Below are 17976 nucleotides of genomic sequence, written 5' to 3' on the forward strand. Positions count from 1 at the left end.
CATGCTCCCTTACGCCAACGACCATATCGAGTTTCAGCGGAAGAGCGCCGTATTATCAACAAACAAGCCGACGATATGCTCAAGCGTGGTGTCATCCAGCCATCGCAGAGCCCTTGGTCGTCCCCTGTTGTACTTGTGCGCAAAAAGGATGGGTCTATCCGATTATGTGTCGACTACCGCCGGCTCAATAAGATAACTCGGGAGGATGTGTACCCGTTGCCACGCATCGATGATGCTCTCGATTGCTTGCAAGGAGCAGAATATTTCTCCTCTTTAGATTTACGCTCAGGATATTGGCAAGTTCCAATGGCTGATCCTGACCGATCGAAGACTGCATTTGTTACACCTGATGGGCTGTATGAGTTTAACGTCATGCCGTTTGGACTCTGCAACGCCCCAGCTACCTTCGAACGGATGATGGACACCATCCTTTGCAGCTACAAGTGGAACACGTGCCTCTGCTACCTAGACGACATCATCGTTTTTTCTCACGACTTTTCGACTCACCTTGTTCGTCTTCGTGCTATTCTCACGTGCCTCACCTCTGCTGGCCTTCAACTTCACATCAAGAAGTGCCATTTTGCCGCACGTCAGCTCACTATACTGGGTCACGTCGTCTGCAAAGAGGGTGTTCTCCAAGATCCGGCGAAACTCCGCGCCGTGGCCGACTATCCGAAGCCCAATTCCATCAAGACGCTTCGAAGTTTTATTGGCCTGTGCTCATACTTTCGTCGATTTGTGCGCAACTTCTCTTCCATCATCGCGCCTCTTACCAACCTGTTGACAACTTCCAAAGGCATTTCTGCTTGGTCAAAAGAGTGCGACGAATTCTTCACCGCGCTTCGGCGGTTATTATTATCACCTTCAATACTACGTCATTTTGACCCCAATGCGCCTACGGAGGTCTACACCGACGCCAGTGGTGTCGGTCTTGGTGCTGTATTGGCTCAACGAAAACCAGGATACCAAGAATATGTGGTCGCTTATGCGAGTCGAACCCTCAAGAAAACCGAGTGTAATTATTCCGTCACGGAGAAAGAGTGCCTCGCAATTGTCTGGGCTTTGACAAAGTTCCGCCCATACCTATATGGCCGCCCTTTCGAAGTCGTCACGGACCACCACGCTCTATGCTGGTTATCATCGCTCAAAGACCCGTCGGGCGCCTTGGTCGTTGGGCGCTTCGCCTACAGGAATACGACATTCGTGTTGTATACCGATCCGGCCGCAAGCACTCCGACACTGATACACTGTCCCGTTTGCCGCCACCGGCTGACCCAACCTCCTCGTCACCTTCTTCAGCTGTCATAACACCAATCGACTTCACAGACATGGCATCGGAACAACGCAAAGATGTGTAGATTTCCCAACTCCTCGCCTTTCTGACTGATCCGTTAGCTAATTTGGTCTCAAGAACTATCCGCGGTCAAGCCACACATTTCGCTATTCGAGACGACCTCCTCTATCGGCGGAATACCCAACCACATGCGCTCGAAAATCTGTACTGCTTTCCACAACGACCCGCAAAGCGCTCATGCTGGCGCTCTCAAAACGTACAACCGTCTACGTCAGCGGTACTACTGGCGCGGCATGTACACATTTGTCCGCAAGTACGTACGTGCTTGTACTGCTTGCCAGCGACGTAAAGTCCCACCTCAACGCCCTGCCGGTACACTTCAGCCTCTGCCTTGTCCAGCGCGTTCGTTTGACCGCGTTGGTATCGACTTATACGGACCACTTCCCACGTTGTCTTCTGAAAATAGGTGGAGAATTGTTGCCGTGGACCACCTCACGCGTTACGCGGATACGGCAGCACTACCCGCAGCAACCGCGAGGGAAGTTGCGTTTTTCATCTTGCGCAACTTTGTTCTTCGCCATGGTGCTCCCCGCGAACTTTTGAGTGGCCAGGGGCGTGTTTTCTTGTCTGACGCCATTCAAGCGTTGCTCGCTCAGTGCAACATGGTTCATCGCATGACGACAGCATATCACCCGCAGACGAATGGCCTCACAGAGCGATTTAATCGCACTCTCGGTGATATGTTGACGATGTACACAGCTGCAGACCAGACCAATTGAGATACTGTCCTTCCATTCGTCACGTATGCGTATAACACCGCTACGCACGCGACAACAGGGTTCTCCCCTTTCTTTCTATTGTACGGATGCGAACCATCGTGCACGCTGGACACTATCCTCCCATACACGCCCGACTCCTCTGAGTACACTGCAATTTCTGATGTTGCCAGGTACGCAGAAGATTGCAGACGATTGGCCCGTTCACTGACAACCGAGGACCAAGGCCACCAGAAGCTACGGCATGACACTGACCGACATCTCTCTACTTTCACGACTGGTGCTCTCGTTGGGCTCTGGATTCCACGGAGTATTCGTAGCCTTTCCTCGAAATTACTGGCACGATACCACGGGCCCTACCGCATTCTCGCCCGTACGTCACCAGTCAATTATGAGATTGAGCCTTTGACACAGTCTCATGACTTACGCCGTCGTGGCCGAGAAATTGTGCATGTGAGTTGCCTGAAGCCGTATTACGAACCCGCTATAGTGACTACGCCTTAAGTCGCCAGGTTGGCTACGCTATTCACCGGGGGCCAATGTAAGGAACTATACGAACGACGACGAAGCAGGAAGAAACGGCAAGCCACAGCGTTGGTGCACACGCGCGACCCGAGCTTGCGTTTGTTTTGTATTTTCGGCCTGTTGGCGTTCCTCACTCTTCTGGCGTTCCTCGGCCTTCCAGTAGGTCTGTACGTAAATAAACTGCGTGACACTACTATCAACATACAGCTGATGACAGAATTTTGGCCTCATTAGGGGGGCAATCGCCTCATCACACTGTTCTTCTTGCTTGCTTTACCACAGATGAAGGAAAAAGCCATATCTTTTTTTTTGCTAGCAATAATACTGAAGGGGTGATTTGAGGACAGCGGGTGTTGCTATGCCAGAACTGGAGAGAACATAGCTTCTCTTGAACTGATGTCAAAAACAAAACCGGTACCACTGATCAAGTTTGTTCAACCTATTTGCTATGCAGAAATTTGTTTAATAGGAAGATTTTTGCATAGAATGCATAGGAAAAGCACTAAGTATTTTTAAAGGTTGATTATTATTAAATATTTGTTCACCTGATTCTCGCACATTTTAAATGTTTACTGTAGTTATAACTTCTTAAAAGAAGTGAACATACTTTCAGTAACCCAGTGCACATAGTTGTCCTTTGCAAAGACAGGTGGCTTGTTGTTGACATCCTGTACGGAGACTGTTACCGAGGTAAAGGCTTTCTGTGGTACCACGCCTCCATCAACAGCATACACCTGTAGACATACAAACAGACAAATGCGTAAAAACATCTATTCCATATCCTGCGAGGATGCAGTAACCTATGTCAAGAGTTGATTTCGTGGGCATGTGCCCATCGGCAGAAAAAATACTACAGTTCAAGATAGGGAAATTGAAAATCACCCATTTGTAGCATGATGCCGCAAGGTAACCATACCGATTTCTCAGAAAGAAAGCTTCTTAGTTGCTGAGAAATTCGTCCTAGGGATCGAACCCAGAACTAACGCCTTTTTGGGGCAGTCACTCTACCAACTGAGCCAACCAGGAGACTGGCAATAGGCAGCACAAGGGTGAACAGACCGAGAACGCGAAGCAATTTCTTTTCTTAACCTGTTCGCCACCTTGCAGAATTCTAGGGTTGATTAGTTGCAAAACACTACAGGTACTCGTTCACTGCAGTGGAAAAATTTTCAATATGTGCTAATGACAGCGAATAGCAATGACTGCACAATTTTTTATGCATCTTTCATAGTACACGGATGTTCAAAACTTCTCAAGCTGCACCACCATAGGACTACATGTGATAGCGACCAGGGGGCTTTTGACCACCGCTGTACACAGTCAAGCTATTTACAATAAACAGGTTCGGACATTAGAATCCTGCCTGCTGCAAAACTCTCAACACTAACCCATGCAAGGTTAGACAGTGTCACTGAAATGTTTTCAGCATAGCAGTCTGATCTGCTCACGTCTATTGGTCACCATTTTCGGTTTTCTGAGACCAGCTTTCACTATGAAGTTTTTGTTCTTTCTTGCAGACTACCATGCCCATGTTTCCAAAGACAAAAGACAGGTGCATAGGTAATAGTGCCCTAATAAGCTGCTGCTCACTTGACATATACAGACACATGCAGGACTGTTCAAATTAGCATGTATCTATAGGCATGTACACAGTCAACACACTAAATATATGTGACAAGGAGCCCAAAACTTACCACAACATGGTATGAGTCTCCATTCAACTCCCTGTCCAAATTTGCATTTGATGATGTACTCAGGATTCCTGTCAATTTGTTGAGAACAAAGTTGTCCCTGGCTCCAGAATCAATGTAGTAGCTGATGCTGTCATCTGGGCCATCTGGGTCAGTGGCTACTAACTGGAGAACAGTAGTTCCTGTAAAAAACAAAAAAAAACATGTGAAACCTTTATGTATGACAAGAGGAAAGGCCATAAGACTACGTACGCCCCGAAATTGTGTGGTGCCTTTGTCCAAGCGTAGCAGATGAAATGTTTTATTGTATACACAAAATGCCCATCTTACAAAGTTAGTTAGAATCTGAAAGCCTCGCATGTGATTGTAGTGATTATGCCACTATTTTTCAAAGGAGATTTCAACAGTACAAATAAAGTGAAAGCATAGAATGCAACAGCCTTATTAAGGTCCTTTGTTTGCCACTGTTACAAAACAAGCAAAGCAACAAAAAACATAATAATAATAAATCAATCATTTATTTAACATGCCCTGGAACAACCATCAGGTCTTAGTGCAGGCGCATGCAAAAATAAAACAATAGAAATAAACAATAAGAACAATAAATAACAATAAAACAATACAAAGAATACAATACAGGCACTCTTCAGAAAATTAAATAAACAGTGAAAATACACAGAAAGAAAGAAAAAAAGAAATCAGTGCAGAATGAGGAAGTGTAAAAAGAAAAGACAAGAGTCGTAGAAAGGAAGTGAAAAATATAGGGGAATACACACATCTATGCTGAAACCTTCCTGAAAGAGGGAAAGGGAAGAATCTGTACATTGTGAAAAACCATGTTAAAAAAGTGCAGAGCTGAGATAAAAACAAAGACAGTGGATCACTGTTAAGTTCACTCACATGTTCTCTGCAATGCACCAAACATCTCTATATTTTTTAAAAAACGTAATTGCCCTCATGCAGTGCGAGGCCTTATTGTGTCACAATATTTCCCCCCATTTGATGTTTTTGACTTAATGCTCATCATCCTCAGCCTATTATATTGTCCACCGCACGACCAAAGCTTCTCATGATAACCTCCAGAGTGCCCTGCTCTACGCCAGCAGGTTCTACTTTATGCTTACAAACTTAATTTCATCCCCCCTCCTAACTCCCTGCTGTTCTCGGCTGCATTTCTTATCCCTCGCTATTCATTGATGCTCTAGATGATGCATGTACAAAAGTCATTGAATGCGAGAAACATTCAAAAGTCTGGACTTTTAAACAGCAGAGGTTTTTTTTATACACACTAATCAACAAAAAGCTCAAGCTGGACAACATGAAACACAGCATATTTTGTTTATGACTACATTAATATTTTTTTCTCCATTGATAACATGAACCCTAGAAATATGAATCAGTCAGTATAGCATACGCTTTTGCCACATGGAAATTATTTGTAAAAAAACAATGTACAAAAAAACAGAGACAGTATTTGGTGGATGCAGAAGACAAAGACAAGCAGCTTAGTGCCTTCAGCTCAGTGGGCTCAGCTGCGACACTGAAGCTGAATCCACAAGCTCCTTTCTCAACACAGGTCAACCACATCAACAAAAATAATGTATCCTATGCTCTAACAAGGAATAAGTTTCGGATAATACACCAACCGCAAGAACAGACGAACAGCAAGCACAAATGAGTTCTCTGCTACATGCATAATGGCATTCAGATTACAGGAAGAAAACTGCTCACAGTGTTTTGGACAAAATTTATAGATGTCCATAACACAATTTTTATCCTTTCCTTCAAAATAATGTTATTTCTTACTCTGTTCATAATTATAAATCAGTTTCAAATATATAACAAATGATTGAATGACCTTATCTGTGTGATCACCCACAAATGAAGCCAGTGAATAATAAAATGCAGGGCAGATTGATTGATTTGTGGGGTATAACGTCCCAAAACCACTATATGATTATGAGAGACGCCGTAGTGGAGGGCTCCGGAAATTTTGACCACCTGGTGTTCTTTAACGTGCACCCAAATCTGAGTACACGGGCCTACAACATTTCCGCCTCCATCGGAAATGCAGCCGCCGCAGCCGGGAATCGAACCCGCGACCTGCGGGTCAGCAGCCGAGTACCTTAGCCACTAGACCACCGCAGCGGGGCTAAAATGCAGGGCAGATTAAGACTCCGAATACATGAAAAGTCAACAAAATGACGAAATGTTTATTTCAATACCCTTTTAAAAATGTTGACATATGCTGCAATTTGCTACATTTATTCTGGCTCAAACTGTGTCAATATATTTATGATGTCGGCATTTCTCTAAACAATAGGAGACTACGCATAACACAAATAATGTGCCCACATATGCGCCCACACAAATATTTATGCATACATGTACACTTTCAGAGAGGATTATGAAAACAGAATAAAATGAACACAGGAACTTTGTTCATTTTACCCTTCTTTCATGTGCTTTACAGCAACCTGTGACTATGCATAGCACAAATGTTGTGCCCACATATGCAAACACACACACACACATGCATACACGCACACACACACATTTGTGCATACATGTCTACTCTGAAAAAGGATCATGAAGCTAGAATAAAATGAACACATGAACTTTGTTCAGTTTATCCTTCTTTCATATCATTTACAAATTCAGCATGGTATGATCAATATACATAGCAAGTGCTAAAAATTTGAAAAAAAAATGCTTAAATTAAATGGCTCTGACTGATGTGATGGATGAGGGCCAAATGGCAGCTGCTCAAGAAAAGGAAACTGAAGCACATATGTGGTTCAAAATTTGCTAATGTGCTTGTATGCATTAACAAAACCAAAGTACCAGCATGGCTTGAGTGAGTAATATAACTTCATTTGGTCCATAACAGACATGAGTAAACTCAATGTCAAAAAAAAATATTTGCTTTGATCCTTCTTTTACTATATTGATAACTCATAGTAGAGCAAAAATAAGTCAAATTTGAACAAGAGAAAATCCAGATTCCGGTAACTATATTCACATATTAGAAATCCATACACACTTCAATGCACACAGAACACAAGTACACATTTTAAAAAAGTAAATATATAAACGATAAACAACTTCATTTTCCCTAAGCAAGCTCATAAATGTACACATTGCTTGACCTGGAGCAACACGGGGAATTCTTGACCTGGAACCCTAGCTTGATGCGGTGCAGATACAAATAATTTTTTTTTTTGTCCCCTTCAGTTCAGTAACATGACCTCACATGCAATTCTGTTGTGGTAACATTCAATATAGGATGTTTCACAGGACAGTAAAATTATTGATGCATTAAGCAGCACGTGATTGAGATTATCTACATATCAATGCTACATGCAGCAGAAGTACCTCATCAAGATCACGAGCTAATTACAGCATCTCTGTATGGTTTTAAAAAAGCACAGTTTACAAAAGCGTTATCCTGTGAATGCATTGCACATATAACAATATGGAGGCATTGTTATATCCTGCTTTACTAAATGGCTGTACGATACATAAGCCATTCGCTTCTTGACACAAGTGCTAGACAAAAAAAAAATCATTAGTGAAGTTTAATGTAATATGAACACTTTGTTCAGTAGCTCAATCATACTATTAAAATGCAGTAACATAACTACCGGACTTCTTCCTTCTACAGTTAACTGAATACATACAGATCTTTGCAAGTTTATGGCAAAAAAAAAGATTAGGCAAAAATGAAACAGGACCAGTGATTAACACAACTAGCACTCATCATGTTTGTCTTCATCCTGTCCTTATGTCCTCTTTTTCTGTTCTCTTCAGTTAACTACAGACTTGTGAAGACATCACACAAACAACGCCAAACTTTCTTGTCAACGCAGAGTGTCACCCGTTACAAACCTTGCCAATATATTATGAAAAAAAAAAGGGAAAGCAATACTCTTACCTGGCTTAGCATTTTCATTGACACTAGCTTTGTAAGGAGCATTCAAGAAGTAAGGTGCGCCTTCATTTTTTCTCTGAAATATTCAACATGGCAAATGTGAGCACACCAGCATCGAAAATATGTGTCAGCTAACAAGAGCATACGTCATGTCACCAGTGAAGAACTCTCTCTCACCTTGAGCCGAATAATAAGTGGAATTTCCGAAGCAAGACGTGGTTCACCAAAGTCAGTGGCCTGAATGATGACCTCAAATCGTGTGGCACCGTATGGTGCTGCAGTGATGTTAAGACTTCCCATAAGTGAGAGCTCTCCAGTCTCAGCATCAATAGAAATCACTTCAGGATGAGTGAGGTTAGTGGCTTTGATCATGTACTGTACACGGCCATTGCCTTGGTTAGGTCCATCAGCATCTGTGGCCTACAGTGCAAAAGCAGGGCAGCATTTAGGTGCATTGATTCACAAAAACCGTCCCATTGACACAGCACAAGAACACACAGTCTAATGGTAAACAAACATCATCGTAGCTGAGGCAAGCAAAAGGACCAGTGCCTCTGAGCCACGAGGATGCATTAAAGAGGGTGATAATACTTCACAACAATATGTCTCAGATCACTTCCATATACATATAGCACATACTCAGTAGAATCTGGCGAAGCTATGCAAGTCAAGTGGCTATTGCCTACACGTTGAAGAACATAATTCTGTTCTTTCTCTTGACGCCTATGAGACCAATTTTCAAAACAAGCTTTTTCACATTTCTCCTAGTTTTATTTTTTTATTGCTGGTTTACTTTTGTATTGTGCTTTAATAAAACATAAGTAGCATTAATATTAGAAATATGCTATAGCTGAGATTCCATAATTGAAAAGCATCAAAGTGCTTCACTTGTGGCCCTAAGTGGTTCATTATAAAGTGTGTTTCAAGAAATTTGTTCAAAAATTTTCACAAGTAAGGGAACAGCTATTATTGCTCACTGCCTTTATAACTACTTTTTTCGTGGTGGCCACCATCCTAAAATGACTTAAGCCATAATTTACAGGATTTATTACACAAATAAATGATGAATTTTCATTTAGAGAAAAGAAACAGTGGTGTCAAAATGGGGAATTGAAGTCCTTTTTATGAAGAGTCTGTTGCTGCCTTAAATTTTCTACAAAGCAACCACTGGTAATTTTTGTGGATTGATGAAATTCACAAAATGCGCCAGTTAAATCGAGCTGAATTGCCGAGGAGCACCACTGCTTTACTCTTCTAAGGCATCCAGAATGAGGAGGCGTCGTCATATCAACAATCAATCTACTTCGCTTTATGGCTGTGCACAGTGCGCTCACCATGATAACATGCATGGTGCACATAGGTTAACAAATGCACAACTAAAACCACTAAAATTGTCGGAAACAATTATTATCAGTCTGTGCATTTGCTAGGGTATAACACTTGCAATTATCAGCACTTTGGTTTTGGTTTTAGCAATAAATTAATTTTAGTTTTGCTAATTGGATTTAATTCTTCCTTATTTAATCTATATAAGTAATGTTTTCAGTAATGTCTCTAGCCATCTTAATCATCTTAAGATGTTGGCCACAACAGAAAAAGTAATTCTGAAGGCACTGGGTAACTATTCTATTTCCTTTAATTTTGATAATTTTCGTACACATTTTTTGAAAAACCTGGTATAGCTGCATAGTATGCTGTTGCAAAGAAATCTTGCTGAAGTGGCAAAAGATACAACCTATTACATCAAATCGCAACCTGAGGAAGGCAAAGAAACATTCCTTGCTCCTGTGGCTGGAGTTACTGACGCTGCTTTAACAGCTAAAGCATTTTTATTCATTTTCCCTCTGTCTTATGCCTTTACCAATACAACATAGTGCAGAATCATTTTGCTTTATGCCTCATTCTCACTATGTATTCCCTAGTAATGATACAGTGAAGTAAAAAAAAATTCAAGAAGCATTGTGCAACTGATGTATGGCAAATTAGTTCTCCAGATGCGTGCATGATGGAGAAAGGTTTGTGGGAGAAATAAATTTTCTATCTGCTTGCCTGTATTGCCGGGCAGCCTTACTTTCTGAGGAAACCAGAAGGATATCCATACTGATTTCCTTGTGATTTTGGCTTCTATTAAACATGATTTCAAAATCATAGCACAGACCTAGAGCCCTTTGCAACAGCTCTATGCCAAACACTGGGAAGCATGTAAACAATAACCAGTTAAAAAAAGACCGGCCTACAGCTTCCATGACTACAAAGTATAATTAATGTATTTAGTAAAAGTGTGCTCGTGCAGATAGCTGCTGAGCTAGTTGGAGTAAACCTGTTCAAGTAAACTAGCACTGAAGGCTGAAAAAGACATAAGAAAAGAGGTGAACATCTTTAGAAATTTTCTGATGGTTCTGCATCCTTTTCACATACCTTAACAAAGACAGGTGAGGCAAACTCAGAAGCATCTTCCACCAAGTCTACAAGATAACTGTCCTTGGTGAACTGGGGGGCATTGTCATTTACATCCACAACTTGTATAAACAGGTTCACAGAAGACACCTTGCCACCTCCATCTTGGGCCTCATAAGTGAAGGAGTAGTTGGGAACACTCTCATAATCGAGGCAGCCATTTTTGCAAGAGGCAATCCTGATACGCCCAGTATCTTTTTCTACTATGAACCTGTGCAAAAAAAAAAAACATGCCACACAAAAATGAAGCATTATTACAGAAATAGAAAAAACATGTTAAGATTAAACAGCAATGCACCTTCTATCTCATAAAAATTCTGAAGTACACAACAACTACTGCTGAGAGGTTCAATGGTATGCTAAATTTAGAAACCTGTACATTTACAAAAAGAAGGTTAGATTTAATTTGAGGATGATGAAGTGAGCCATAGAAAGGAAAATGCTAAATTTAGAAACCTGGACATTCACAAAAAGGTTAGGCTTAATTTGAGGATGACGGAGTGAGCCATAGAAAGGAAAATGTAACTGCAATGTTGAGGAACATGAAAAGAACACAGCAGGTCAGGATAGAAACGCTTGTCAAGGACATCATAGTCGAAATAGTGAAACAGAAAAGGGGATGGGCAGGGCATGCAGTGAGATGGCAAGATAGTCCCTGGTCCTTAAGATTAGATAGATATGTGGGGTTTAACGTCCCAAAACCACTATATGATTATGAGAGACGCCGTAGTGGAGGGCTCCGGAAATTTAGACCACCTGGGGTTCTTTAACGTGCACCCAAATCTGAGCACACGGGCCTACAGCATTTCCGCCTCCATCGGAAATGCAGCCGCCGCAGCCGGGATTTGAACCCGCGACCTGCGGATCAGCAACCGAGTACCTTAGCCACTAGACTACTGTGGCGGGGCTGGTCATTAAGATTAACGGACCGACTCCGAGAAAAGACAAGTGTTCCGGGGGAGGCAGAAAGTTAAGGAGGCAGATGAGATTAAGAAGCTTGGAAGGATGGTATGTCTGCTGCAAGCACATTTAATTAAAGAAACAAGAGAGAGGCCTTTGGCTTGCAGTGGCAGTAGTCAGCCTGGCAATGAAACTCAGATGCTGAAATACGTTGAAGCACGCCAAAGCCTGATGGCAAAGATTACATTCACAGCTGCTATATATAACCTCTATTTACACCATATCACTATAACTTGTCATTTAAACCTTCCCCTCGCAATTCTCCACACAGAGTATCGTATCACGTTTTTCCTTATGATTAACCTCGTGCTTTTTACCTCTCCTCAGTTTGTCTCTCTATACATGAGGAGGACACTGGTCATTTTATAACAAGAATGCAATATGCCACAAATTTAAATGTATAATACAACTCCCTACCTTCGAAGCTCAAAAGGAGTAGTGCAATTTATCTTATTCCAGAAAAAGCATGATCTTGTCTTGCATCTCTTGGAACCGAAAAAACAAAGCCTGGATTAAAGGCCTAGAGTCTATTATTTGGACTTGATCTTAAACAACATTATCTCCCAATGGTTAGCATAAGAAAATAAAATAGCGAACAAAAGCATAAAGTATCATTTTACACTTATCTGATTTTTCATCTATGACGAGTTTATGATGAAGAAAGATATCTCACTCTGAAGGCTGCTTGATAAAGAGCCCCATGAGACGCATACTACCTGGTTGAAAATTTAGTCCTTGCAAAACACTTGCTTATTAATCGTGTTTCACAACATTAAGGCATATTAAAGCATACCTGCGTAAACACGTGATTTCACTTCTAAAAAAAAAACTGTATTCTCATAACCATGAAGAAATGAGCACGTATCTTTTCAGGAACATTATGTGTGCCTAGACCTTTGCTAACTTGATGCCTGTTAATTAGTTGCTTAATTTATATGTTCCCTGGAAATGTAACCCCGTGCCAAGCCTTCTACTATATCAACACAAAAATAAAAATTTTTACGATAGGATAGTAGAAATTATGTTCACTTGAAATACACTTAGCAATGTACATAACAAGCAAGGGGACCGTGAGATTATTTTGTGCGACAATACATATTAACAAGGCAAGAGGATAAACATACTACAACAGGAATGAACAGGGTATACTCAAGGAAATCTAATAGTATGTTCACCTGATGAAGTAAACATGGAGAAAGGAATTTATTGTACAGTTATTGGCACACCGCTTAAGAACAAAGGATAGGAATAAATAGACACAAGTGCAATTACAATGAATTTCTATTCATCATCATCATCAGCCTGACTACGCCCACTGCAGGACAAAGGCCTCTCCCAAGTTCCACCAAATAACACGGTCCTGTGCTTGCTGATGCCAATTTATACCCGCAAACTTCTTAATCTCATCTGCCCACCTAACATTCTGTCTCCCCCTAACCCGCTTCCCTTCTCTGGGAATCCAGTTAGTTACCCTTAATGACCAGCGGTTATCTGCAGATTAATTTTAAGACCCACCTTTCTGCTCTCCTTGTCTAACTCCGTAATCATGAGTTGCAATTCGTCCCCTGAGTTACTCAGCAATGCAATGTCATCGGCGAAGTGCAGGTTACTAAGGTATTCTCCATTAACTCTTATCCCTAACTGTTCCCATTCTAGGCTTCTGAAAACCTCCTGTAAGCACGCGGTAAATAGCATTGGGGAGATTGTGTCCCCATGCCTTACTATTAATTAGCCCAAAATTACTATCAATTAGCCCAGCTATTAATTAGAATTTCTATTAATTTAGCCCAAATATTTCCTTTATACGGAGAAAGAAAAGGGAAGAATTCTGCCAAGAATGCAGACAGGGCAATAAAAGTCTGCATACAGCAGTTCCTGCATTTTCTCTTTTTTTAGAGTGGAGGCCTAGTAACAAAGAAATAACAGCACAAAGTGCAGAATGGGCATGGGTCTGAAAGAAGCTACCTCACAGGTGACTTCAGGAGGCCTCGCTGTCACTAATGGTTGGCACTGCCCACACTGATCTTTGACCAACTCACAGAAGCATCTCATTAGAAGTTTTCATCATTGTCAACACTCAACAGGAAGGTGGTACATATTGCACCCACCGCAATGTGGCTGTCAGAACCAGAATTTTTGACAATGCAACCTCAAGCTCAGCTGCGCAATACCATAACCCCCGAACCATCACAACGAGTAGAGTGATTTTCTTGTATGTGGCTAGTGATGAAGAGGATCTTAATTACATGAATATAAACTTGTGCTGTGGTACATCAAACTATTTGGTAGGCAAAGACAGCACATAGTAACTGACTACTATGGTAAATAAAATAGCTGAAAGTTTAGACAGCATTATATATATATTTTTTTTCTTTTAATTCTTCACACCATATCATTCAATGAAATCGCGCAATATAAAGTCATGGTAAGATCGACAGAAGTCACCTGTATCTGAGTAAGCAAAAAAGAAATGAAGAAACTTACTTTTCTGATCCATAGCCCTTCATGGAATACGAAAGCTTGCCAAATGGCCCACTGTCAGCATCATATGCCTAAAACAAGTAAAATGAGATCGCAGTCAGACACTGCTTTTACACTACCCCGCTAAGTCAAACAGGTAACTTTATGAAACTTGGGATCTAACAGTTTTCTTTCATACCTCAAGAGAGAAAATGGTCATTCCATTCCTTGCACTCTCAGGTACCTGTATCAGATATTGCTCATTCTCAAACATGGGACCATTATCGTTGGCATCAGATAGAGCTACAGTAACGGTGGCACTTGCAACTTCAAATCCATGCTGTGATGCGACAACCTGCAAAGCACACCAAAACATAAAGGTGGCACAGCCCCTTCATAAGTACACTTGAACTGATCATGTAACAGGGCTTGGTAATCCAAAATAAACCTAATAAAATAATTCATTCTTGAACGTACTGAGAAAATTGAGATTTGTGCATCAGTAAGAGCAAAACATGTAATTTAGGTACAGTGAACTGATACTGAACATGAGGGCAATCAATTACTTTTGAGGACAACAGGTGCTGTCATGCACAAGCAACATGCCACTAAGCACATAAAATTGAATACTTAGATCTATGCATACTTAGCAAAGAAAAAAAGAAACAAAAGTGTGATTCTTCTCTCACAGCCTGTCATGCCAGAATGCCATGAAGCGCAAATGCTATATCAAATGAACATCACAAATAATTGGCCATTACAGATGAGTACAAACATAAATTATTCCAAATTCATGAAGAAGATATGACAAATATTAGAAGCTATGTAAAAATAAATCCATTTTCAGATTTTTTAATTGCACAGCAGTGCACTAGGATGTCCGTGGAGAAGACACCAATTACGAGTACAAACTGCTTTATTTTGGTAGCTGCATGATCAATCACCATGCATAATTTAAATATAAGTAACAATAGCACATTTAATGAGAATCATGACTGCCAACCTGAGGAGTACTTTTTTCAGAGGCAAAGCTATTATTCTACTTACCCTTATTTTTATCCTTCATTTTTCAGCCAGCTAACACTGAACTTGAGGCACATGTCATAGTAATCAGTAGAACTAATAAAGTATACAACCTGCTTTTCAAGCATTAAAACAGCCCCACTCTATATTATAGTACATACTAACCTCAAACACAAACATCCGGGCATTTTCATCTTCATAATCAAGCCGGTCGGCATCAGCAACCTTGATGAGCACAGGAGTTCGACCAACAGCTGATGGTGGGTACACAGAAAAGACTCCATCGGAATTGTTCACATTTCGCAAGGTCAGGCCAAATCTTGCATTTTCGCCCTGTGTCACAAGGGAATGCCTTCACATTTCACATTCACAATTCCAAAGTTCATCACATATTCATTGGCAACATGCTATTAAATGTCAAGCAAAAAATTGCTTGCAGAGTACTATACTTCCCTAAAGTAGGTACACTAATAACAGCACACTGTACCAATTGATGTCTATCAATTTGGTCCACACCAATTGTGATGAGTGTTTGTTGTGATTTATCACAATGTTTGTACAGCGTGGAAAATATATGTGCATTAAATACTGCCTTAGGATGAGAAGACAAGTCCAATATTCAGTTTTATGCATTAAATGAAAGTTCTTGAACTCAAATTTCTATGAAAAGTTACTGGCAAACCTATGAGTACTTTAAATAATTTATTATAATTGATTCTCTATAAAACAAGCAAACGTTTTGAAGCTGTACGAGTCTGCCATGGGTGAAGTGCATAAAACTTGCACGAGATGACAGTCGGTGGAAAAAACAAAAAGAAAACCAGGGGATCAAGACACCCTTATAGCATGAGAGAGCCACCTAATAGCCCCGCAGTGGTGGTTTAGTGGCTAAGGTACACGGCTGCTGACCCGCAGGTCGCGGGTTCGAATCACGGCTGCGGCGGCTGCATTTCCGATGGAGGCGGAAATGTTATGGGCCCGTGTGCTTAGATTTGGGTGCACGTTAAAGAACCCCAGGTGGTCAAAATTCCCGGAGTCCTCCACTACCGCGTCTCTCATAATCATATGGTGGTTTTGGGACGTTAAACCCCACATATCAATCAATCAGCCACCTAATAGAGCAAGACAACACAACACCTTTATGCCATATAGCTGACCTTTACAGACATGCTCTAGCAGAAAGGAAGAGGGAGGGTTTGAACACAAGATGTGAGATGAGAGCCAGGTGTTAAGACCACTTCAAAAAGTAGCAAGGAGAGAGGCAGGGTGTTGTGTGGAATCGGGTGCTGGAGGAAATCATTGGGCACTTGGTCCAAGCTTTAAAATTACAACTAAGCCTAGGCTGAGCTTAATGCTGCAGATCGAATTCCAGCCACTGTGGTCATATTTTGATGAGTTCAGTGAATAAAAGGCTCATATGTTTAATTTAGGTGCATATTAAAGAACACCAGGTGGTCAAAACTAATCCAGAGTCCAGCATTACCAAATGATTTAAAAACAGCATGGTTTTGCCACATTGAAAACACTAGAGTTCTTTTTCTTCAAATTCTTCATGAGAAAAAAAACTGAAATTGGTTTGCGGAAAGGCCACAACAGATAATTTCTAATGACACTCTCAGGCTCGCCAGTATTATTCTTTGTGTTACAGAGTCAAAGACATTAACTACACTTACAAAACATTAAGTTGAGTATGTTGTGTTAGTACTGCATTAAGGCACTCTTTTCATATTTTTTATCTGTATCATGACGCATTGGGTAAGATGCGTATCAGCACCTGTACTTCTGCAGTTCAGGTATTGAGTACTACTTCATTTACAGTCATAAAGACTCCAGGGTCAATGAAAGCTAGCAAATAAAATAACTAAATTTTTTTTTCATAACAGTTTCATTTTTTTCTGGCTGATATTTCTAACAGCCAGACACAATCAGGGAGATGAACAACTTGCAAATATAAAGCCAATACAAACAGTGCACTTCTAATATTGAACAATGGTGGTGTACATGTCATGAACATTAATGCAAGCCTATCATGACATTGTTGTTATAGTTTTCTTACTGCCATGAAAAGATAAAATGCATATACAGTTTAACCCCTTTATAAGAGACAAGCACAGGGAAGCAGTTCTTGTCTTTTATATGGGGTGTCTCTTATAAGCAGGGTGCCACCGTGCAGTTTCTTATCAACCACTTTTTGGATGTAGGCACACTGGTGTCACTTATGCCTAAATGTCTCTCACATCAGTGTGTCTTATAAAGTGATATTACTGTAATACAGCTTATTATTTGAAAATGTAGCAGTTATATAACCCTAAAACACCTGCCAAGCTATTCATGATGCAATCAAAAGCTTGATCAGGGACAAAGTTCTAAACTTTTAGAAAGAAACTAAGGTTAGAAACGAACTAACTTCTTTGTTTTCCTACGTTTTCATTCAGACCAGACATCTGGTCTGAATGAAGACCAGATATCTGGTCTGAATGAAAACGTAGGAAAACTTAGTTGCCTATCTGCGTAACCTGTATCACCCTGTCCATCTTTTTTCAACCTTGCTCAGCAAGTCGCACTACATTGTCTGTATCCGTTGATTACGTAGCAGCTTTGTAACGTCTTTGTCATTTTTATTAGTATTTTATAGTTTTTTTTTCTTTTTTTCTCTTGCTTTTACCGGTCGGACTACTCTTCATGTTATGTGCTTTATCTTTTATGCATTTCATCTTTCATTTGTAAACAACGTGCTCGCGCATAGAAGCAATATCTTTTTACTCGTAGATTAGGTGTTCTTCATATTGTGTGACTTGCATATATATATATATATATGCCCATATATCGCCTTTCATGCCGGTTTTCACATTTGTATCT

The 17976-nt window shown here is 40.8% G+C and overlaps 1 protein-coding gene across 5 annotated transcripts in view; it reads right to left on the reverse strand.

The window, feature by feature from the left end:
* The window catches only part of Cad74A (cadherin 74A), a 373926-nt gene that overhangs the window by 348846 nt on the left and 7104 nt on the right, over positions 1 to 17976 (reverse strand). For all 5 annotated transcript variants that reach the window (XR_012887376.1, XM_075879444.1, XM_075879443.1 and 2 more), the window contains 8 exons: positions 15283 to 15450; positions 14294 to 14449; positions 14119 to 14186; positions 10636 to 10885; positions 8395 to 8637; positions 8221 to 8293; positions 4290 to 4468; positions 3203 to 3329 (listed from right to left, as the gene is read on the reverse strand). Coding sequence is in view for 4 of the 5 variants with exons in the window: in XM_075879444.1 (XP_075735559.1) it covers positions 3203 to 3329; positions 4290 to 4468; positions 8221 to 8293; positions 8395 to 8637; positions 10636 to 10885; positions 14119 to 14186; positions 14294 to 14449; positions 15283 to 15450 (1264 nt within the window). In the remaining variant the exon portion in view is untranslated. The remainder of the gene's footprint in view (positions 1 to 3202; positions 3330 to 4289; positions 4469 to 8220; positions 8294 to 8394; positions 8638 to 10635; positions 10886 to 14118; positions 14187 to 14293; positions 14450 to 15282; positions 15451 to 17976) is intronic.

This window comes from Rhipicephalus microplus, chromosome X (genome assembly GCF_043290135.1).
Source record: "Rhipicephalus microplus isolate Deutch F79 chromosome X, USDA_Rmic, whole genome shotgun sequence".
Lineage (NCBI taxonomy): Eukaryota > Metazoa > Arthropoda > Arachnida > Ixodida > Ixodidae > Rhipicephalus > Rhipicephalus microplus.